Source organism: Ascaphus truei, chromosome 7, assembly GCF_040206685.1.
Source record: "Ascaphus truei isolate aAscTru1 chromosome 7, aAscTru1.hap1, whole genome shotgun sequence".
Classification (NCBI taxonomy): Eukaryota; Metazoa; Chordata; class Amphibia; order Anura; family Ascaphidae; genus Ascaphus; species Ascaphus truei.
Genome location: NC_134489.1, coordinates 46,101,248 through 46,125,311, shown reverse-complemented (window position 1 = coordinate 46,125,311; position 24,064 = coordinate 46,101,248). Strand labels below are relative to the sequence as shown.

General features: G+C 46.1%; 1 protein-coding gene across 6 annotated transcripts in view; it reads left to right on the top strand.

Moving 5' to 3' along the window:
* PLEKHG2 (pleckstrin homology and RhoGEF domain containing G2) overlaps window positions 1-24,064 on the top strand; it is a 135,374-nt gene that overhangs the window by 32,616 nt on the left and 78,694 nt on the right. For 2 of the 6 annotated variants that reach the window (XM_075608220.1, XM_075608219.1), the window contains exons 2-3: window positions 12,410-12,474; window positions 16,309-16,748. In XM_075608220.1, the coding sequence (XP_075464335.1) occupies window positions 12,435-12,474; window positions 16,309-16,748 (480 nt within the window). In that variant the 5' untranslated portion in view covers window positions 12,410-12,434. Of the gene's footprint in view, window positions 1-12,409; window positions 12,484-16,308; window positions 16,749-24,064 lie in introns of all 6 variants that reach the window. The other 4 variants (XM_075608217.1, XM_075608216.1, XM_075608221.1 and 1 more) reach the window with 3 other exon arrangements.

Sequence of the window (24,064 nt, the reverse complement as noted above, 5' to 3'; positions counted from 1 at the left end):
ACAACCATGATTTCGGCACCTGCAGGCACATATGTGGGAGGGACTGGAACTGACCTGGATGCAGTGGAGTGACCACAAGGGGTTTGCAGCGTAAAGGTGATGGTATCCAGCTTCTTGTCCAAAGTAGCCAGGTTAGTTGCATGGGACTCTAGGAGGTGGCCCTGATGGGTCATGGCAAAAATACCTCTGCAGAGTCCATTGCGTGGTCCATGCAACATTTGTATGTTGTTGTCTGCAATTTAGCATACGAACACATAGGGCAGAGGGAGTGACATGCCAACTTTGGCCTGGGATCAGAGTCCTAGAAATGCACTGGTAGTAATGTCCGGTTCCGGTTCTAGGCAGACGACTGACAAGAATGGTCAGGTCCGGTTCCAGGGTCGAGGCAGGCAGCAGGCAAGAATGGTCAGGTCACAATTCCGAGATCAAGGCAGGCAAAATGCAAGGCAGAGGTCACAGACAAAATCAATAGCAAGGAAGCAAACCCAGTATAGCAATACTTTGCACTGGCTTGGAGCAACTGGCAGCTATTTAAAGCTCTGGGGCAGGTGCTGACAATCCGAGTCAGAGAGAGGCCAACTTCCCGGTTCGGTGACCATCTTAGTTGGGGTAAGGGGCATCCTGGTCCTTAGGCCATCTTGGCTGCAGAGCGAATCCTCACATTAATTTCCCAACCCACACGCCCCACTATGCAGAATAAGAGCACGTTGGTCCCACCTTCCATGGGTTACATCCGACCTTTTTGTGAAAAAGAAGCAACGTAACTGGCACCACAAAGGATCTTAATAACTGCAGATGCTTGTGGAATACATGCACAAGGCAAACAAGACTAGCAAAATCTTAGTATTACTCTTTCAATCTTTAGCAAAATCCGTCAAACCCAACAAACTGCTGGAAGGTCATCAAAAATATATTCCAGCTGTCTAGCCATCAACAACCATCTAATATCAAAAAGGATGATACTACACTGACAAATCATACTGAGATTGCAAGCACATTCAATGAATACATTGTGAGGTGTGCTACTTCCCTACTATCGCAACCCTAAATAGAATCAAGAAGCTCAACCTATGATTACCCCTATAGCTCCACCCCCTCCCAACAGTGCTTAAAATTTTCAATTTGTCCCAGTATCTGAAGAGGAGATTACACAGGCAATCCTAACATTAAAACTAACCAGCCAATGTGAACCTGACCTACTGCAATCAAAGTTCCTATGACTTGGTGCCTTAGTCACTGCCAAGCCGCTTACCCACCCAATCAACTTTATTTTGTCTTCAGGCCGTATCCCACAGATCTAGAAAACAGCCAAAGTTGTCACAGTTTACAAAAGTTGGGACAAAAACAGTGTCTCCAACTACAGACCAAGCTATTTTCCTTCTCCCAATACTATCCAAAGTCATGGGAAAATGTGTCCACTACCAATTAAGTGATTAGTATGCCAAGACTAATTTCCTTAGCCAACTCCAATCTGGCTTTCTCCCAAACCACTCCACGGTAACTACTGTCCTAAAAGTTTACAATGAGATTCAGTGTGGAATGGAACTGGGACAACTAACTGATTCAATATTTCTAGATTTTGCAAATGTTTTTGATACTGTGGATCATTTTATCTTGTTTAACAGGCTTCAGTGCACTGAAATAGGGGAGTATGCTTTAAATTGGTTTCATTCATACCTGTTGGGTAAATCCCAAATTGTGTCTATCTTGGGCTCTTACTCCAACTGCATGGATATCACCTGTAGGGTCCCGCAAGGTTCTGTTTTGGGGCCCCTACTCTTCTCAGTCTCCATTAATGTTCTATCTACAATTTGGCAGCTTCTATGCACATGTATGTGGATAACACAATCGAATATGCACACAGCTCTAGCCTCACTGACCTTGGACACATACTTCAACCTAATTGTTCAAGAATAGAAGACTAGCTTTTCCAAAACAAACGGTTTTTAAATACAGACAAAACTCTATCGATGTTATTTGGGACTAGGGCTAAATTTCTAAAGCTTCAAATGACCGAGCTACAGATCAGAATCAACTTTAACACCACTCTAGCCCCTCTCACTAGTTTTAATTATCTGGGATTTTGGCTTGACTCAAACTTAACATTCGGGCTGCATATTGATACTCTGACATTCAAAACCTATGCCAATCTAGCTGTACTTTATAGAAACAAATCATCCCTAAGCCCACTTGTTAGAAAGCGCATCACACAGCAGATGCTAATGCCAATAATAGACTATGGAGACATAGAATATGGTACAGCACCCCAAACTTACCTTAGCAAAGTAGACACCCTGCACAACATGACGCTTTGTACTACAATGCAAACATCGCTGTAAAATGCTCCAAGAACTAGATTGGCTATCCCTTGAGTCCAGACGCCAAGTACCTTTTTCCTGTCTTGTCTTCAAACACTTTCTGGGCAAGCTACCTTGCTCTCTGAACAAGCCCCTCACCCCTACCACACGCAGCTTTTTTCACCTGAGACCAGACGCCAAAAGACTGTTCATGTCTGTAACTGTTACTTGCACCCATAATCATATTATCATATTATCTCTTAACTGTTCATGAAATGTCTGTAAATTGAATGTATAATTTCTGTTCATTTAATATAACTATGTATTGTCACAGTAACTCTCTCCTCAGGACATACTTGAAAACAAGAGGTAACTCTCAATGTATTATATTTCCTGGTCAAACATTTTATGAATAGATTTTCTGTATTTCTATGTTGGTACATCAAGGGTCTTATGGGGAACAAAAAGACTTTAAACTGGATTTTTTTTTACTTTGGTGAAAACTAATTTCTGATAGGTGAGATTGAGTGACACAGAGACTACCTTCGCATAACTACAGGCAATGACAGATAATTCAAACACAACAGTTTGATCCATGTTTTGGACCAGCTCTTGGACCTGAGGTAACCAAACGGGCTTAACCTTTACTAGTGAGCCTGCTACCTCTTCACCGTCACAACCCTTTTTGCTGCCGGTGCTGCATGCCTCTTTGGCAGCGAAAACGGTTAATTTGTCTCGGTGCCATGTGTGTCCTAATAGTTTCACAGTTTAGGGTCTCTGTGACCTCTGCCTGAAAGATTTCATTGTTTCCTAAAGTCCGGGCTTATTTGGATCCAGGAAACTAACTCTCTACAGTGTGTTTGCTAAAACCCCTTCTAACAACCTTAGTAACTCTGCGGCTGAGTCCCCGCTGACCGCGCTATGTGCTTGGCGCTTAGCGCGCTTACCTCTGTAAATGTTGATCCTCACAACCACACTCACGCAGTGCACACTCACTCATGCGTGGGCACGCACGCTCTCCCAAGCTTTCTGCTTTGGGAGACAAGGGACCTTGACTTTCGGGCGGCAGAGCAGGGTCACATGACCCTGCTCTAACCAATGGGGAGAGAGAGGGCGTGTTTTAATGTGCTGTTGCTTTCAGCTCCGTGGAGCAAATACAACATGGAATTTAGCGGAGAGAGGTGGGGGGGAAGCGGAGAGAGGTGGAGGGGAGAGGTGGAGGGGGGAAGCGGAGAGAGGTGGAGGGGGGAGCGGAGAGAGGTGGATGAGTGGGAGCGGAGAGGTGGAGGGGGGGAAGCGGAGAGAGGTGGAGGGGGGGAGCGGAGAGAGGTGGAGGGGGGGACAGAGAGAGGTGGAGGGGGGAGCAGAGAGAGGTGGAGGGGGGAGCAGAGAGAGGTGGAAGGGGGGGAGTGGAGAGAGGTGAAAGGGGGGAGCGGAGAGAGGTGGAAGGGGGGGAGCGGAGAGAGGTGGAGGGGGGGGGAGCGGAGAGAGGTGGAAGGGGGGGAGCGGAGAGAGGTGGAGGGGGGGGAGCGGAGAGAGGTGGAGGGGGGGAGCTAAGACCCTCCCCCACATCAGGACATCCATCCGGGTCCTAACACACTCTCCAATCCGGAAGTATTGTGCTGAGACTGAGAGGTCTGTGACGGAGGCAGCGGGGAGTAACCAAGCTGGTGATATATTGTTTTTATGTGTCTGATACTTTATGACACTGTGTAAGTGTTGAATTTTTATTTGCGCATATAAAGTTGTTTTATTTATTGGATTACGCTATGGATATCTTTCTCTCTTTATCCTGACTGGTGATATTTTCCCGAGTGACACCGCATTGCATTACATCTGATTGCTTCGATTGAGGTCCAAGTATCTACACACCAGAGTCAAGCTTAATGCCACTGATCTCTGATACATCGGGTGAAAGCTTCTTTATCTCCCACCACATAAATGCATGGTCGATAGGGATCCACCCATTATTTTCCTCTAAAAAGAGAGGGCCCTATACTAAATGTTTCAGTCGAGCTACTGGTGCAGTTGAACTCCATCGTTCATATGAAATCAAAATATTGAAATTCTACCAGTAAGTCATAACATTATTGTATGGGGTGATTGGGGACCTTGATGGTCCCTTAGGTGTGATTATTATTGTAGATGCAACCCAAATGTTAATTGGGAGTCAAACTATATAGTCAGATATTTAAAACTAGTGACAGGGGCTAGAATGGTGTTAGAGTGCTAGCTTTAGAAATGTATCCTTAGTCCCAAATACCATAGTTACATTTTTTTTCAGTGTTTAAAAACAGTTTGTTTTGGAAAATCCAGTTTACATCTTGAAAAATTAATTTAAAGTACGTTTCCAAGGTCAGAGAGGCTAGGGCTGTGTGCATATATGTTTGTGTCATCCGCATATATGTGCATTGAAGCTTCCTTACAAGCTGTAGGTAGATAATTCATGAAGACTGAAAATAATAGGGACCCTAGAACAGACACCGCAGGTGACACCCAAGGGGGTTGAATTAGAGACACACAAATTGGGATCTACCCGATCGGTAGGAGTGAAAACAGTTTAACGTGTGTTTCCCCTATTGCAGAGTACTAGAGCTTATTTAACAAGATAACCTGATAACCAGTATCCAAAGCCTTTGCAAAATATAGGAATATTGCATCAGTAAGTTGTCCTACTTCCATTCCACACTGGATCTCATTGCAAACTTTTAGGAGGGTAGTTGCCGTGGAGTGTTTGGGGCAAAAGCCAGAATGGAGTTGGCTAAGGAAATTTGTCTTGGTATAGCAACTGCTTAATTTGGAGTGGACACATTTTTCCATGATTTTGGATAGTATTGGGAGAAGAGACATTGGCCTCTGGAGACAGTGTTTTTGTCTCTACTTTTGAAGATTGGGACAACTCTGGCAGTTTTCCAGGTCTTTGGGATATTGCCTGTAGACAAAATAAAGTTGATTAGGGAGGCAAGCAGCACTGACTCGTAGGAACTTTTATTTAAGTAGGTCAAGTCCACATTGGCTGCTTAGTTTTCATTTGATGTGGGCTTGTTTAATAACCTCTTCAGATACTGGGACAAATTGAAATTTGTAAGCACTTTTGGAAGGGGTTGGGTTTATAGGGGTTCTCCCAGGTTGAGCTTCATGATTTGTAATTCATGTTGCGCTTTGATAGTAGGGAAGTAGCACACTCCACAAAGTATTCATTGAATGTGTTTGCTATGTCAGTGGGATTTGTCAGAATAGTACTATCCTTTTTGATAGAGCGGGTAATGTGAGGGGGAGAGTGATTATGGGAGGTTAGTGGTTTACATGGGGAGGGGGGGGAGTGGGTTACATGGGGGGAGAGTGTTGTATTTCTTTCATCCGATCAGTTTGTAATGCCAGTGCACTAATGAATACTCCCCTGCTCTTTTTACCCACAGAACTAGTGATTAGCACAAGAGAGTAGCAGGGCTTTATGTACTTGTCTTTAAACAGCAGACCAGAGGCAGCAGGGAGAAGCTACGATCCGTGGCAGCAACACCTTTCTCCGCTTACTGTGCTCTGGGGAGCAAGGAGAAAGAAGGCCAGTGCGCCCGAGCCGGGGCCCACCAGGAATTTCCACAGTAGGCTAGACCACATTGGCGCATGTCATTACGTTGTTAATACTGCAGAAGAGAATTCTGGGTACTAACATGCAAATGAGTGTGCTAGTGGGTGTGTCAATATTATCTTGCTATCCTTCTTGTACAGGGATTCACTAAATCTTTTCAATGCTGCATTACACAGCTTGTACCACTAATTCTGGGACATACGTTTTGGTGCTTGAGTCATAGGGAGATAAGGAGACTTGGCTAAAGTCACAACACGCACAACACTGTTACATACACAAATCATATTATCACTGTCCATGAAATGTCTGTAAATTAAATCTATATCCTCTGTTCATTTAATGTAAGCATGTATTGTCCTCATAACTCTGTGCCCAGGACATACAGTTGTGTGAAAAAGAAAGTACACCCTCTTTGAATTCTATGGTTTTACATATCAGGACATAATAACAATCATCTGTTCCTTAGCAGGTCTTAAAATTATGTAAATACAACCTTAGATGAACAACAACACATGACATATTACACCGTGTCATGATTTATTTAACAAAAATAAAGCCAAAATGGAGAAGCTATGTGTGAAAAACGAAGTACACCTTATGATTCAATAGCTTGTAGAACCACCTTTAGCAGCAATAACTTGAAGTAATCGTTTTCTGTATGACTTTATCAGTCTCTCACATCTTTGTTGAGGAATTTTGGCCCATTCTTCTTTACAACGTTGCTTCAATTGAGGTTTGTGGGCATTTGTTTATGCACAGCTCTCTTAAGGTCCCGCCACAGCATTTCAATCGGGTTGAAGTCTGGACTTTGACTGGGCCATTGCAACACCTTGATTCTTTTCTTTTTCAGCCATTCTGTTGTAGATTTGCTGGTGTGCTTAGGATCATTGTCCTGTTGCATGACCCAATTTCGGCCAAGCTTTAGCTGTTGGCCAGATGGCCTCACATTTGACTCTAGAATACTTTGGTATACAGAAGAGTTCATGGTCGACTCAATGACTGCAAGGTTCCCATTTTCTGTGGCTGCAAAACAAGCCCAAATCATCACCCCTCCACCACCGTGCTTGACAGTTGTATGAGGTGTTTGTGCTGATATGCTGTGTTTGGTTTTCGCCAATCGTGGCGCTGTGCATTATGGTCAAACATCTCTACTTTGGTCTTGTCTGTCAAAAGGACATTGTTCCAGAAGTCTTGTGGTTTGCTCAGATGCAACTTTGCAAACCTAAACTGTCTTGCCATGTTCTTTTTAGAGTTTTAGAGTTTTTTAGGGTTTCTCCTGGAAACCCTTCCAAACAAATCATTCTTGTTCAGTCTTTTTCTAATTGTACTTTCCTGAACTTTAACATTTAACATGCTAACTGTGGCCTGTAGAGTCTGAGATGTAACTCTTGTGTTTTTTGCAATTTCTCTGAGCATTGCACGGTCTGACCTTGGGGTGAATTTGCTGGGACGTCCACTCCTGGGATGATTGGCAACTGTCTTGAATGTTTTCCACTTTTGAATAATCTTTCTCACTGTAGAATGGTGGACTTTAAATTGTTTGTAAATGCCCTTATAACCCTTCTCAGATTGATGGGCAGCAACAATTGCTGATGTCTTTCCTCCTTGGCATTGTGTTAACACACACCTGAATGCTCCAGACCAGCAAACTGCTAAAACTTCGGCTTTTATGGAGGTGGTCACACTTGCTGATGATCAATTAATCAAGGGCATTTGATTAGCAGCACCTGTCTGCTACTTAGCATCTTAATTCCCATGGAAGCAGTAAGTGTGTACTTAGTTTTTCACACACAGCCTCTTCATTTTGGCTTTATTTTTGCTAAATAAATCATGACACTGTGTAATATGTAATGTGTTGTTGTTCATCTGAGGTTGTATTTACCTAATTTTAAGACCTGCTAAGGAACGTATGATTGTTATTTTGTCCTGATATGTAAAACCATAGAATTCAAAGAGGGTGTACTTTCTTTTTCACACAACTGTACTTGAAAGTGATAGGTACTGTAACTCTCAATACAGTAAGTTACAATGAGCTGACACTGGGAGCCGAACTAGTGTCCTTTGCTTCAGAATCATTGCATTTACTCACTGAGCCACTCCTTCTGCCAAAAATAAGACCAAACAATAATATTGTCCCTATTTTCCTATGGTTTTCAGGACTGACAACAGTCTTATCACCACAAGATGTTAGATGCAGATTGTGAAGCCTTCCCAAGCTTTAGTTTACCATAGAAATATTACCCGTTCAAAAAAATATATATAAAAAAATACTTTTTTCTTTTTTAAATATGCTAGCTCCATGTAACCTGTAATGGATGTCACTGCCCCTAGCTCACTTTAGTCCCAGCAGGGATAGGAGGAGGAAATGTGGGGGAAGTGTTTCCAGAAGACAGATCAGATTTAACAAAGGAAGTGCTGTGCCTAAAGGCTCCTTCAAGGGCCAGATGTGAGGGGGGCTGCATGTTGACCTCTTCAGTGGGAAACCTTCGTCAGTGGGAAACCTTTCTTCAGTGGGAAACCTTGCACTGTGGCCCAAAGCTTTTTTGCAACTCCAGTAAGTGTTGGACTGAACCTTTTAAACACTTCTGTTCCAGAGGGACAAACACAAACCGTAAGTGTCACTTCTGGACACCTACATTTCTGCTCTGCAGAGCTTGCAATCTAAAAGGGATTGAGGATGCAGGAGCACACAGCAGGGCAGAGGTGCTGGTCACTCTCTGCTGATGCTGTTCCCTGGCATTCAGTTGCTGCTGCTGGCATGTACTGTATTGTTTGTTTCGCCCAACATTCCTCTGCTGCACAGATCTGCCGCCTCTAAAGCATCCTTTCCTTCACACTTCCCCTGCATCCTTGCCCGTTTAATGCAAGATGAGATCTTGTTTGCCTTTGCAGCTACTGCATGACTTTGGGCACTATTGCTAAGCCTGCTGTGTACAAGCACTCCTAAATACTTCTCCATCAAGGATTCTCCTAATTTATACCCATTTCATTTGTAAGTAGCCTGTTTATTCTTGTTTTCCAAATGCATAACCTTATATGTACCTGTATTAAACCTCATCTGCCATTTTACCTGCCCAAGTTTCCAGTCTCTCCAAGTTCCTCTGGAGACAAATTACATCCTGCTCTGATTCTATTACCTTACACAATTTAGTGTCATAATCAAAAATGGAGACTTTGCTCTCTATGCCAACCTCAAGGTCATTAATAACCAAGTTAAAAAGCAGGCGTCCCAGTACCGATCCCAGAAGTACTCCACTCACGACTTTAGCCCAACCTGAAAAAGTTCAATTTATGACAACCCTCTTTTGTGTATCCTTCAACCAGTTTTCAATCAAGGTGCATATATTTTTACTGAGTCAAATTTGCTTTATTTTGTACACCAACCTCTTGTGTGGAACCTTATCAAAAGCCTTAGTAAAATCTAAGATCAACTGCATTACCCTGGTCTAGATTGTATGTATAGTATGTATGTCTTTATTTATATAGCGCCATTAATGTACATAGCGCTTCACAGTAGTAATACACGTGACAATCATATAAATAACAAATAATACAAATAACAGATCATGGGAATAATGTGCTTCAGACATAAAACTAACATTTAGGAAAAGGAGTCCCTGCTCCGAAGAGCTTACAATCTAATTGGTAAAAGCAACACACAGATACAGTAGGAGGGCGTTCTGGTAAGTTTGTCTGCAAGGGGCCAAGCTTTACGTATCGTGTATAGTGTTAGCCAGGGAGCTACTCGTATGCTTCGTTAAGAAGGTGTGTTTTAAGGTGGGTCTTAAAGGTGGATGGAGAGGGTGCTAGTTGGGTATTGAGGAGAAGGGTATTCCAGAGGTGTGGGGCAGTCAATGAGAAAGGTTGAAGGTGGGAGAGGGCTTTAGATACAAAGGGGGTAGAGAGAAGACATATTTGAGCGGAACGCAAGAGTCAGGAAGGTGCATAGCAAGAAATTAGGGCTGAGATGTTTGGAGGGGCAGAAGAGTGTCAAGCTTTAAAAGTGAGGAGGAGAATTGAATGTGTGATACGGGATTTAATAGGATGCCAGGAGAGAGATTTCAGCAGGGGAGAAGCGGAGACAGATTTAGAAAAGAGTAGAGTGATTCTGGCAGCATCATTTAGGATAGATTGTAGGGGAGACAGGTGAGAGGCAGGAAGGCCGGACAGCAGGAGGTTACAGTAATCGAGATGGGAGAGAATGAGTTCCTGTGTCAAAGTTTTAGCAGTCGAGTAACAGAGGAAAGGGCGTATCTTAGTAATATTACGGAGGAAAAAGCGACAGGTTTTCGATACGTTTTGAATGTGAGAGGAGAATGTGCGAGAGTCGTCGAGTGTGACCCCTAGGCAGCATCTTTGCACTACTGGGTGTATGACTGAACTTCCAACAGTAATGTGGAAGGAGGTAGTGGGGCCAGGTTTGGGAGTAAGTATAAGGAGCTCTGAGGGGATGGGTATGAGGTTATAGGGGTTCACACCAGAAGGAGTGGAAGTTGCCTGTGGGAGGCAAGGAAAGAGCAAATAGAAATAAGACAGGGACCAGGATTGGGAAAGATGTCCCCAGAAGCAAGGAGGAGAAGCATGGAAAGAAAGAGTGTGTGAGGATGATTTGTAGGGGTGTGATTTAGTGTAGGGGATATAGCTATGTAGTGTCAGAGGGCGCAGGTAAGAAAGGAATTCATGTGAACTGAGAAGTGGTGAAGAAAGGAGAGATGGAGATATATGATCAGCGTTAAAGACATACTGAGGCTGGTAGAAAGAAGTGCATAATTTGAGAAGTGAGGTTACAGCAAATATAAAGAGTAAAGAAAACATTCATACTTACCTCCTCAAAGAAACAAGGGTTGTTTGGCATGATCTATTCTTCATAAATCCATGCTGACTATTATTAATAATTTTGTTTTCCGTTAGCCATGCATTAACCTCCCTAATCTCTGACCGTCTCCCTGCGGTAGTAGCGCATGGCACTGGTAGTATTTCAGAAAATACTACCTTGGAGGTCCTTGCCTAATGCTTTGCTTTTGGCCTAGATCCCTGAATTCATTCTTTAGGACCCTCCATCTTTCTCTAACTTTGTCATTGGTGCCAACGTGTACCAAGACCGCCGGGTCAATCCCAGCCCCTCCCAACAATCTGTCTACCCGATTGGCAATGTGCTGAACCCGAGCACCCGGGTGGCAACAAACTGTTCGGTTCATGCTGTCACGGCAACAGATTGCCCTAGCTACCTTCCTAATAATGGTGTCCCCTACCACCACAATCTTTCTTGGTATCTGAGCATCCCGAGTCCCCTCTGTGCTGGAGGAAGTATTCCCCTGGCTGCTAGAGGAATTAGTCTCCCCCAGCGTTGCCATTTCTGCCCTGACACTCCCAATATATTCACTCAATATAGCAATTCTATTGGGATGGGTCAGCTAAGAACTGGTCAGCCTCTCCCTATTGCCCCTGCTTCCCCTTCTAACTGTTACCCAGCTACCTACCTGCTCCTCACTCACAGCTCCACCATCTGCACCACTAGTCCCAGCATGGGCCTGCTCAGTGAGCACTAAACTCCTTTCAAGATTATCAATGTCCGTCAATGTTGCAAGTTTCCTCTTCAGATCAGCAATCTCTGACTCTAAAGAGACCACCTGCTCACTGTCGGCTTCGTGGATCCGAATCTTGTCCCTGTTTATTTACATACTGGAAGCGCCACTTCCTTGTTGGAAATAAAGGCACTTCTAATCTACTGTAAATCCTTTTAACTTTCTATTTTATAGTACTAATTTTGTGCAAAATAAGGCTTTCTCCAACGTTTAATAGGTGTAACATTTCTTTTAATTGGGAATGTACAACTACTTTTTTAAGCTCCATTGATCACTGGCTGCAAGGATCCGTGTCTCACTGTACGTACCCAAGTCTCCCGGCACAAAAACTGGGGCAAAGCTGTTGCAGATGTAATAAGGAAAAATAAAAAGGTCTATGCACCCCACAGGACATTTTCCTGACTGAAGAACTGGGGCTGTTTTCTGCCTGGAGTTTTGTCCCAGTTTTACTGCCAACAGCAAAACTGCAGCTGGGAGATTTGGATGAATAACCTTTTATCTGTCTGATGTCGCCAAGATGATCTCACAAAGATGACTTTTAAAGGAGAAGAAATGGGATGGACCATTTGCCTTTCGAAGGTTCTACAAGCAGCTTTATCACATTAGAGAAATACTACATAACATTTTCAGTACTACTGAAACATGAAAGTTTAACAAAAATTATTTCAAATACTTTTCCCTTAAATACATTTACCTTGTCTGAATAATAATAAATATATATATATATATATATATTCATTTTTTAACCCATTGCAGATATTGCTTCCAACAGTTTACTTTGCCCATAACATATTTGCCTCCATCTTTATTATGCCTCTGATGTATCCAATCTCCTGGCATTCCCTTTTTACTCCGTTGTTTTGTGATTCAAGTGAATCATTACTTGCTAAGAAGATGTGTAAGTGTATCTGATTTATTATGCTCTCTGTGTCCCACAGGACGAGGTAACCCCATCAGATCACCATGCCGGAAGGAGCCCCACGGGGCAGCAGTAAGAAAGCAGGTAAACAAGGTCTGTGTCCTGTATGTTTTATAATTGGGTCTAGTGCTTCAGGCCTGCATTGGCTGTATATACTCAGTAGTGTGTGCAACACTGTATCTGCAGTATACTCAGACAAGTGCGAGACAATATCTGTGTGTGTAACACGGTGTACCTACTGTATATACCGACAGCAGTGTGTGTGTGTGTGTGTAACACTCTGCAGCTACAGTATATACTCAGAACGGTGTATGTAACAGGCGTTTCTTTCTACACATTGCATTGTGTATCTGCAGTGTTATTTTGAGTATCAAAAAATCATATATTTTACCCACACAGCACAAATTCACTGATACAGACACACACTGATAACTTTGTTTCAATATATCAAGCTGCAAATAGTGTCACTTTTACTTTGCCACTTTATTTCAATTTATTGATGGCGCTTCGCTCCAGTTTTGCTCAACTTGCATCACTGTGCATTTTGGGGAATAGTTATAGGTAGAGATGGGCGAACCTGTCACAATCCGTTCCGCGGATTTTCCCAGCCATACCCCAATGAAAGCTGCTGTTGGATTCACTTGCGTAGCTAGACATTCGCGGGCCCCCGGGCGAAAAAAATTTCAGGGCCCCATTAATATTAATACTGACAATTTTTTTTTCTCCCTCCCATCCTCTCCCTGATCCTCCTCTCCCTGATCCTCTATCTCAGGGGTGCACAAACTGGGGGGGGGGGCGCGCGAGATTATCTGAGGGGGTGGGCGGGGTTTACAGAAGGCACTTAAATTAAATGCCAGGGAAGCGGCGAAGGCCTCTGTAAACTTCACTTACCTTGGTTCAGACGGCTTCTGGAGACGCGTCGCCATAGCAACGTGACGTCATGACACCCAGAACCAAGGTAATGGGGGAAGGCGCTTGGATAGGGGGACAGCCGGCAAGGTGGCGCAGGAAAAAAAGATTGCGCTCCCCTGCTCTATCTCATCATCCCTCATCATCTCTCCCCCTCCTCATCTCTCACCCTCCTCCTCATCTTCCTCATTTCTCCCCCCCTCATCATCATCTCTCCTCCCTTTCCCCCCCATCATCATCTCTCCTCCCTCCTCCCCCATCCTATCTCTTCTCCCTCCCATATGTACACACACCATATACAGACATACCATATACAAATACACATTTATATTCAACATATAGAAAACCCACTAAATATACTATTTTATTTATTTATTTATTTATAAAATATTTTACCAGGAAGTAATACATTGAGAGTTACCTCTCGTTTTCAAGTATGTCCTGGGCACAAAGTTAAGACAAATAATACATGGTTACAAATACAGTTACATAAATGAACAGGGTATACATTATATACAAGACATTGCATGCACAGTTAAAGAAAATATATGTTATGGGCGAATGAAACAGTTACAGACCAGATTAAAATGTGAGACAGCCTTAGATTTGAAAGAACTTAAACTGGTGGTGGATGTGAGAGTCTCTGGTAGGTTGTTCCAGTTTTGGGGTGCACGGTAAGAGAAGGAGGAATGGCCGGATACTTTGTTGAGCCTTGGGACCATGAACAGTCTTTTGGAGTCTGATCTCAGGTGATAAGTGCTGCATGTGGTAGGGGTGAGGAGCTTGTTCAGATAGCTGGGTAGCTTGCCCATAAAGAATTTAAAGACAAGACAGGAAAGGTGAACTTTGCGCCTAGACTCTAGTGATGACCAATCTAGTTCTTTGAGCATTTCGCAGTGATGTGTGTTGTAGTTGCATTGGAGAACAACATATACAACATATACATGGACATAATGCATGAAACGCACATATACATTACAAATACACACACACACACACACACTTACCATCACAGACACACTTACCAACAGACACACGGAACCGGGAGATGCAGAGAAGAGCAGCTATGGAGTGCTCTGCAGCGCCACCTGCTGGCTCGAAGTGGTTAAGCAGGAAGAAAGCCCTCCTCCCCTCCTCCCTCCAGCGGTTCTGTGATCAGCTCCGCACTCCGCAGCCGGTATCCTCCGTTCTCCTCCTACCCGCCCAAGCCTGACTCTATCTGAAGAGAGACAGATGGGCCGCCGGCAGGGGATAGAGCGGCCCACCCAAGAGCGCGGGCGCCCGGGCTATAGCTAAACCCCCAGTCGGATTACTTCATTGTAAGGCCGCCCCCAGATTTGTCAAAATCCGTCACTAGGTCTCGGCCGCACGGATTAAAAAAAATTGTCAACTGATTGAATTGAAATTTGAATCCGCGGATTCCAAACTTGCGAGGAGGAGGACTGCGCTGTTAGATAAAAAACATTGAATCTGAGTTTTTGTGACGAATCCACGGATGAAAGGATTTGGCCAATCCACAGCGAATTCGAATTCTGGCGATAATTACGCCCATCTCCAGTTACAGGAGGATTTAGTCATTGCGCTATTATAATGAGGTGTATCAAAGTTAGCACCAATAACTGGTGCAGTTTTCCTTTCTTTTTGCATCAGATCAATCCTCCAGGTCTGAGGTGGTGTAAAAACCTCTGCTCCTGAGAGATCTGCACCAGATGGAAGATGCAAGATGAACAAGCTTCACACAGATGCCACTGGTGCAAATTGACGCAGATTAAAAGTTTTGCTCTGTGTTTTGGAGCAGAATGCAGCACCTTGATACATATCCCCCAAATGTTTAAGGGCAGTACTACAACCACTCTGTCTGGTCACGGCTCTTCGCGCCCAACACTCGGCATTACACTGGGATATTCTGCACTATTATCACACACATTCCACCCTGAGTGCAGCGGGCACACGTGTGCGAGGTACTGGCAGAGAGGAATGTGTGGTGATCTCTAGGGAAGCAGCAGGAAGTCTGGGAGAAGTCAGGAAACACGAGGGCCATACAGAGGCCACGACCTGCAGGGAGGCGCAGTCGGGGAGCTGAGGTGCATCAAGGGGCACGACTGAATCCAGGGAGGAGGTGTGAGAACAGGGAGAGCGAGCAGTGTTTGTTGTGATGAGGAGAGAGAGAGGGTGACAGAGAGAAGAGGATGGAGAAAGGAGAGCTGAAAAGAGGAAGGGGGAGAAAATGAGACAAAAGAGAGGAAAAGAGGGAGTAAGAGAGCGAAAGAAAGGAGACAAAGCAAGAGGAAGAAAATAAAAATGCAATATTAATTGTGATCAAATTGATCCTTAATAAATATTCATGGTATGTCGGTCTTTTTTCCATGTAACATGGTATCTTTTAGGGCTGGGATTCTGTCCTCGCTGCCAGTGTGGTTGGGGAAGATGTGCCTCTGGTTACTTATACTTTACCAGACTCCAGATTAACCCTGCACCCTCTGCAATCTAGATGGGAGTTATGCACTACAGTGACAGTCATTATCACTCATTAATGGATGATCCATAATGACAATTGCAAGCTGGTGCTCTCTCCCTCTCCACTCCATATTGTTCTTTTCTTCCATCCTTGCTTTCCAATTTTTCCTTCCATGTCTCTCTCCTCCGCTACCACACGCTTTCCCCCATCCCCCATATTCTTAATCACTCCTTTTGCTCTTCCTCCTCTCCCCTCCATCCTCTCCCCTCCTGTCTTTCTCTCGCCCTCTCTTCCCTTCCCCTCTCCTATTTTTCTCTCGCTCTCCGCCTCTTTCCCCATCTCACTTTCTCTCTATATTCCTCTTTATCTCTCTTGCTCTCCCTATCCCCTATTTATCTCCCTCTTCTATTTTCCCTCTCTCACTCTGTTCTTCTTTCTCCCTCACCCCACTCTTCCTCACCCTATTCACCCTCTTTTTGTTTCTCTCCCCCTTTCTCCTCTTCCTGGAGTTCAATATTTTCATGGTCCCCTCCTCTCTTCCTCTCTCCCAGCAGCCACCAGACCCTCGTCTGTCAGTTCTCTCAGTGGAATCGTAGCCGGGATGTCTGGCAGCTGCACCTCCGTCAACACTGTGTGCTCGGACAGTGACCGCCCGGTCAGCCTCAGCTCCTCTGCCTCCTCCGCCTCCCTGCAGGACAGTCACAGTTCTTTTGGGAGCAGCAGTGCTCTGGGGTCCTCCCAGTACAGCCTACCCTACACCCAGCAGAATGGGAGCGACATCAGCTTGGACCTGACCCCTGTGGCCCAGCTGGAGGGTGAGACGGAAGGCTCTGCAACAGAACACCCCTTCCATGGCAGTGGCTGCACGTGGTCACCGATCCTGCGCAAAGCTAGGGACCCCAAGACCAAGTTGTCCCATGTGGACAGAGTTGTACTGGAGATCCTGGAGACTGAGCAGGCCTACGTGAGGGACCTAAAGAGCATTGTGGAGGTGAGAGCAGACATTACTGATTTATTCACTTATTAATTCACTCATTCTTTCATTTGTTGATTAATTGATTAAATACTTTTTTGTTTATATATTGATGGATACATTATGTAATTCATTTATTCATTCATTCATAGCTCTAATCGCTGAATTTGTCCTGGAGAAATGTAGGTTGTGATTCTAAGAGACAAACGTTCCTAATAGATGAAATTATAGTGTACAGAGATTTCCAAACCTCGCATGTCTCGTCTTCCCATGTACAATTTATCCTCTCCTGTTTTAACTCTACTCTCTGTAAGGCCAAACAACAATACTTTTCCTCACTCATCGACACTCTCACAAATCCAATCCACACCATCTTTTTTTTTTTTCTGTATTTGACTCTCCTCCAACCTTCTCCTCCCACTTCCTATCCTCCCTCACTTCTCCTCAAGCCTTTGCTGACTACTTTAAAGCAAGGTGAATGCTATCCACAAGGATACCTAAACCACCTCCTTCCACTCTTGATTCCTTTTATCCTGTTCAAGTTGGAAGTTTCTAAGCTGATCTCCACTTCTATCACATGCCCTCTCGATCCTATCCCCTCATCAGAACTCTTACTCCTGTCTTAGTCCCCACATCTTCAATTCCTCCATGTCCTCTGGCACTTTCCCCTCTTCCATTAAGCATGTGGTGGTCACAACTATTCTCAAAAACAACCTAGACTCTACATGCCTTACTGCTGTCCTATATCCTCCCTGCCACTTGCCTCCAAATTGCTAGAACATCTTGTGTTCTACCATGTGATCAACTTTCTTAATTTCCATGCCGTCCTGTACCCTTTACAATCTGGCTTTCATACATCTCACTCAACAGAGACTCTGCTCACTAAAGTAGCCCATGATCTACAGTACACGAAGCAAAATCCCAAGGTTACTTTTCCATACTAGTCCTATTCGTTCTCTCTGCTGCTTTTGATACTGTCAATCACGTTTGTTTCTCCTTTTCTCTCTTATCACCTGGTGACCTCAACTCTTTCGGCCTTTGGTATCATCAGATATATATATATATACAGTGGTCGACAAATCACCAAAAAATCTACTCGCCGAACAAAAAAATCTACTCGCCACCTAGTACCACACGTGTGCTGCTTGGGCCAATAGGAGCTCGCCACGATGTTAAATCCACTCGCCCGGGGCGTGCAAATGTATAGTTTTATATATATATATATATATATATATATAAATAAATCATGTGTACAGTTAGTTTTGTGGAACCTACATTCCCATGATATAATTCAGCTTGACGCTGAGTGAACAAAACTATCTAGTTCACAAACTGACATTTTTAGCACTCAAGTGGGCGGTAGTCGATAAACTACACGATTACCTATACAGGGTCTCTTTCGAGGTACGGACCGTCAACAATCCATTGACCTACATCCTGACCTCCGCCAAATTGGATGCCACTGGTCACAGGTGGTTGGTGGCTCTATCTAATTACCAATTTACCCTAAAATACAAGGCGGGGCCATTGAATATCTGAGCCGATTCTCTATCCAGAAGACCTGGACTGAGTACAACGCCAGACGATGGCCTGTGGGAAGAGATTCCTGGCCCTAAAATTCGAGCCATGTGCTCCACAGCAGCTATTGTGGCGAATAAAGTAGCCTTCTTCGAACTCAGAGTAGCCGACTCACTGGGATGTCAGTCCAAGGCACTCCCTACCACATACTGCCATACAGAAGGCATGTCCATCACCCAAGATATCGTCATGAGATGGAAAGAGTTGGTGATACAACAATTGCGAGACCCGGTGGCTAGAACCGGTGAAGCGTGCTCCTACCTACATGGTTGCTGTTATTATGAGGGATTGGGACAGTTCCGCATAGAACATGACCTTCTCTACATTTTGTCCCCTATCATAACCATCCCGATAGGAAACAGCTCGTTCTGCCCAGAAGCTTGCAGTACACTGTCCTACGATCTCGGATGATGATCATAGACACCTGGGAGTGGACGAAACCTTTGGCCTAGTGAGAGACAGGTTTTTCTGGCCCAAAATGCAGGAAACAGTGGAGCGCCATTGTCGGAAGTGCCTGCGGTGCATACAGCAGAAAACACTGCCTACACATGCAGCCCCAATGGGCCACTTAAAGAGCTCCGGTCCCATGGACCTAGTCCGCATGGACTTTCTCTACATTGATGCAGACTCAAAGGGTATCGGGAACATCCTGGTATTGACTGATCACTACACCCGATATGCCCAAGCGTTCCCTACAAAGGATCAGAAAGTGCTCACAGTAGCCAAAGTACTGAGGGAAAAATACTTCATCCATTAGGTAATCCGTAATCGGATAAATTCCGATCAAGTGAGAGATTTCGAGAGCAAGTTGATCAAGGAGTTTCTACACTTGTTCAATCTCGAGAAGTCGCGCACAACTCCATACCACCCTGAGGGAGATGCCCTGCCAGAAAGGTTCAACTGAACCCTACTAGATATGCTAGGTACTCTGAAGGGCTTCGAAAAGGCCAGATGGACCAAGCATGTCGAGCCACTGGTGCATGCATACAATTGCACCAGACATGAATCCACCGGTTACACACCCTATTTCATGATGTTCGGCAGAGAGGCGCGACTACCTGTGGATATTCGTCTACGAGTATCTACCAATGGGGTACCAAATATGACACACTATAAATATGTACAAAGACTCTAGGATAATCTCCATAGAGCATATCAGCTGGCAGAGAATGCCACCGCTGGGCTGAACGAAAATAACAAGTGGAGGTATGGCCATAAGGTCCGCCATCGGGAACTTCGACCCGGAGATGCAGGTCTCCTGCAAAATGTAGGAATCCCAGGGAAGCACAAGTTAGCCGACTGCTGGCGAGAAGCCCCTTTCAAAGTAGAGTCACAGATGCCGGGCCTCCCTGTATATCGCATCAGTGATACCGATGGAAGGGTAAGGGTCTGGCATAGGAACCACTTGCTACTGATTCCTCTAGTGGGGGAAGATGAACCTGAACCATCTCCAGTAGTGTCGGCAAGTGACCCAGAGGAGTCCAACGAAACTCTGGCTACTGTAACGACACCTGACCAGGATCCTTTGGAAGGAACCTCTGCCGCAAACAACGGAGACTGGTGGACAACACCAGAAGGAGTAATGGGCCAGTGCCCCATGTACCCCCCCAAAGGCTTCAACAAGCCGACCACTCAACCCAAGGAGTCCGAGCTTTATACAAAATAGAGACTGTTCAGAGACTGAGTCAAACCTTTTGAGAGGGCCAGAGCCCCAAGCCGATGATAGCCTCTCCACCCAAAAATACGTTGGAGAAGAGACTCATAGGAGTCAGAGTGAGACGCCCTCCAATGAGAATGGCATATGATTCATTAGGGGCACCTCACAATGAGTCTCATCAGCTGTCTCGGAGCAGGTTTGCTTCTGTAATTACCATGCTCAATGAGTTGTTCAACCTTGTTTAGATGTTTATTGTACATAGTTAAGTTGTATGATGAAATGCATTTTTATTATATAAACTCTGTATAGCATGTTGTTCCCAAGCGGGACCGTTGGATTCTCCACCAGGGGGAGGATGTATCCATGCAGCCCTCATACCTCCGGTGTGGGGAGGGAGGCTGCAGGGGTAATTGGAGCGCCGGGGCTCCGTGGTGGACCTGGCGTGCGGGAGTCGCCATCTTAGAGGTCACACATGCGATGTAATGTGTCGCGCATGCGCAGTGTAATGTTGTGGTGGCCATCTTGGAAACGGCTCCGTAAGACACTACAGCAGGATTACATGTCCCAGCATCCTAAGGGGCAGATGCAGGGAGGAGACTATCTTTTGAGCGAACAGGGACCGCGAGTCAGTCTGATGGAGGGAGGCAAAGGAGTAGGTAGAGTCCAGGGAGCAGTGCTTCCCTGGACTAGGCCTAGATTTGCCCCTTAGGACCCAGCTAGGCCCTGAGTCATCCCCAGCAGAGTCTTGTAGGGACGGCCGCAGCTAGGGACACTTCCCCATTACACTATAATAGTGTGTTACACCGGTGACCAAACGGCCACCCGGTGCCCTGCGGTCTGGGACCAGGCAACATGCCCATCAAAGACATTACGTGAAACACTCCTGCTGGAGCTCACTCACGAGGTGGATCAGAACCCTAAGGCATGAGGGATTGTTGGAGGCCCCACGGCGTGGGACCTGACTGATCTATATTTCCTCAGCTGTACCTAGGTACAGGAGTGCCCAGTGAGGTATTACGTGCGCCAACTATACAGAGGGGTAGCGCTGTCTCATACTCTGCGTGGGGACTGTTCTACGGACACCGGGTGTTTAGGTGCCTAGGGCTCCCTCAGTACTTTGGGGGACACACACCAGGGTGTTGTGTATTATATTGGGTGTATCTTGGATGTTACTATTGTTGTTACTAGTGTTATTATATGTGTCAGTAAACTTTGTATATACCTGTGAGTGTATTCCTTATTACTGTGATGGGTTCCTGTGAGGGGTTATCCCGCCAACGCTGGGATCCCTCATGGGTGGAGGCGCTGTACCGAAAGGAGAGAACGCCCACCCCAGGCTCCCAGTGGTGGAGGCTTATGCCTCATGTGAGTGAACATGTATATCAGCAGTCATAGGGAAAGGGATATATATATATATATATATATATATGTAGCCCCCTGTAAACAGCACAGGCTATACCTATCTTCCTTCTGCTGTGGTAAGTCCTGTTAAGATCAGGCACCAGTAATCATCATGGGTTTTCCCCCCTTCATAGCCCTATCCTGAATGATAGACGCAGGCCTGGACTCTGCTGCAGGCGTGAGCAAGAGGGGAGGTCCTGTTGATATCACAAGGGGCGGGGCTAGCCCTATATTTAGCAGCCAACTCTGGTGCGTAGTTGTTGTTCGTTCGAGATTAGTTTGAGAGAGTTGATAGTGATACCAAGAATCTGGAGTTATGCCGGTAGTATGCCGAGCCGCTAATAGGCTACGAGTCCCGAAATCCTGCGGATAGGCCCGAGGTTTTGGGGGAGACTACGGTTCCCCCTGCGCCGAGTGCAGGCGAAAGAAGAGCGGAAAGAGTCAGCGTCTTGTATTAGAGCTGATAGAATTATAGACTTGGTGGACCAATGCCCTCACCCCCCTGCCGGGGGTGATGGGGAGAATCCAAGACCCACCGCGAGGCTAACCTCGGGGGTGGGCCACGGGGTATTGAGGCCCTAGCCCAGACCATCCTGCCGGCGGAGCGACTTGGAGGAAAGGAGAGGAGGAATTAGCTGGGTGAGGCGAGTGGAGTATAATCCGTCCTGGCTATTGTGTTGCGGCTGTTGGAAGCCACTATCGTTGGAATATTGCTGCTCTGTCAAATAAAGAGACTATTCTTCATCCGTAAAGACTGTGTGTGTCTTGAAAAGTACTACCCTGGGACCCAAGGGGTTCTTCTATACCGGTCCTGTTCCATATTCCTGGGAGTATAGAAGATGGAGGCGCTGCACCACTAAGAGATCATGGAGGCGACCACCCCAGAAGCCCGGTCCTGGCTCCCCCACAACATCGCGGGAAGCTCAGGCCCTCCTGTTCCTCACAGGCACGCACCACACCGCATGTAATCTGCCCCCATGCACCCTAGACCTCACCGTAAAGTCTGTGGGAGGGGGGGAAGCAGGGTTACATATATATATACAGTGTTCGACAAACCTATACATTTGCTCGCCCCGGGCGAGTGGATTTAACTCCCGGGCGAGTAAATATTGGCCCAAGCAGCACACGTTTGGTACTAGGTGGCGAGTAGATTTTTTTGTGTGGCGAGTAGATTTTTTGGTGATTTGTCAACCACTGTAATATATATACAGCTAAACCCCGTTATAACGCGGTCCTCGGGGTCCACCCCGAGACCACCGCGTTACTAACGGGGTCGCGCTAATTTAAAAAAAAAAAAATGGCCGCCGCATCAGTGCATATAGTATTTACCCCGCGGTCCCGGCTTCCCCCTGCCACCGCGTGACAGGAGATGGGAGGGGGGATTCCCCTCCGGTCCGGCTCCCCCTGCCACCGCGTGACAGGAGATGGGAGGGGCGATTCCCTTCCGGTCCGGCTCCCCCCGCCGCAGCACAGGGCCCTCGCGCCGCAATACAGGGCCCCCTGGCCCTGCCGTAGCGCAGGGTCGTCCTGCCCCCCCCCCCCCCATGCCCCTCCGCGCTGCACCGGGCCATCCCACCAGCCCCCGCAGCATCGGGGGCCCCCGCAGCAGCCATCATCCCCCTCCACCGCAGCACCACCCCCACCCTGCAGCCACATGCCTCAAAAATCATCCCCAAGGTAAGGTAAGGCTGATTTATGTATAAGTGTAGTGTGTGTGTGTGTGTGTGTGTGTGTGTGTGTGTGTGTGTGTGTGTGTGTGTGTCAGTGTGAGCAGTGTGTGTGCAGTGTGCAGTGTGAGAAATGAGCAGTGTGTCAGTGTGTGCAGTGTGAGCAATGAGCAGTGTGTCAGTGTGTGCAGTGTGAGCAATGAGCAGTGTGTGTGCAGTGTGCAGTGTGTGTCAGTGTGTGTGCAGTGTGAGCAGTGTGTCAGTGTGTGCAGTGTGAGCAATGAGCAGTGAGTGTCAGTGTGAGCAGTGTGTGTGCAGTGTGAGCAATGAGCAGTGTGTCAGTGTGTGCAGTGTGAGCAATGAGCAGTGTGTGTCAGTGTGTGTGCAGTGTGAGCAGTGTGTCAGTGTGTGCAGTGTGAGCAATGAGCAGTGTGTGTCAGTGTGAGCAGTGTGTGTGCAGTGTGTCAGTGTGTGCAGTGTGAGCAATGAGCAGTGTGTGTGCAGTGTGCAGTGTGTGTCAGTGTGAGCAGTGTGTCAGTGTGTGCAGTGTGAGCAATGAGCAGTGTGTGTGCCGTGTGAGCAGTGTGTGTGCAGTGTGAGCAATGAGCAGTGTGTCAGTGTGTGCAGTGTGAGCAATGAGCAGTGTGTGTGCAGTGTGCAGTGTGTGTCAGTGTGAGCAGTGTGTGTGCAGTGTGAGGTGTGTGCAGTGTGAGCAATGAGCAGTGTGTGTAGTGTGCAGTGTGTGTGTCAGTGTGAGCAGTGTGTGTGCAGTGTGAGCAATGAGCAGTGTGTGTGCAGTGTGTAGTGTGCAGTGTGTGTGCAGTGTGTGTGCAGTGTGTGTGCAGTGTGTCAGTGTGTGCAATGAGCAGTGTGTGTGCAGTGTGTGTGTAGTGTGTCAGTGTGAGCAGTGTGAGCAGTGTGCAGTGTGTGTGCAGTGTGTCAGTGTGTGCAGTGTGCAGTGTGAGCAATGAGCAGTGTGTGTGCAGTGAGTGTGTGCAGTGTGCAAAAAAAAAAAAAAACCCCACCCTGCA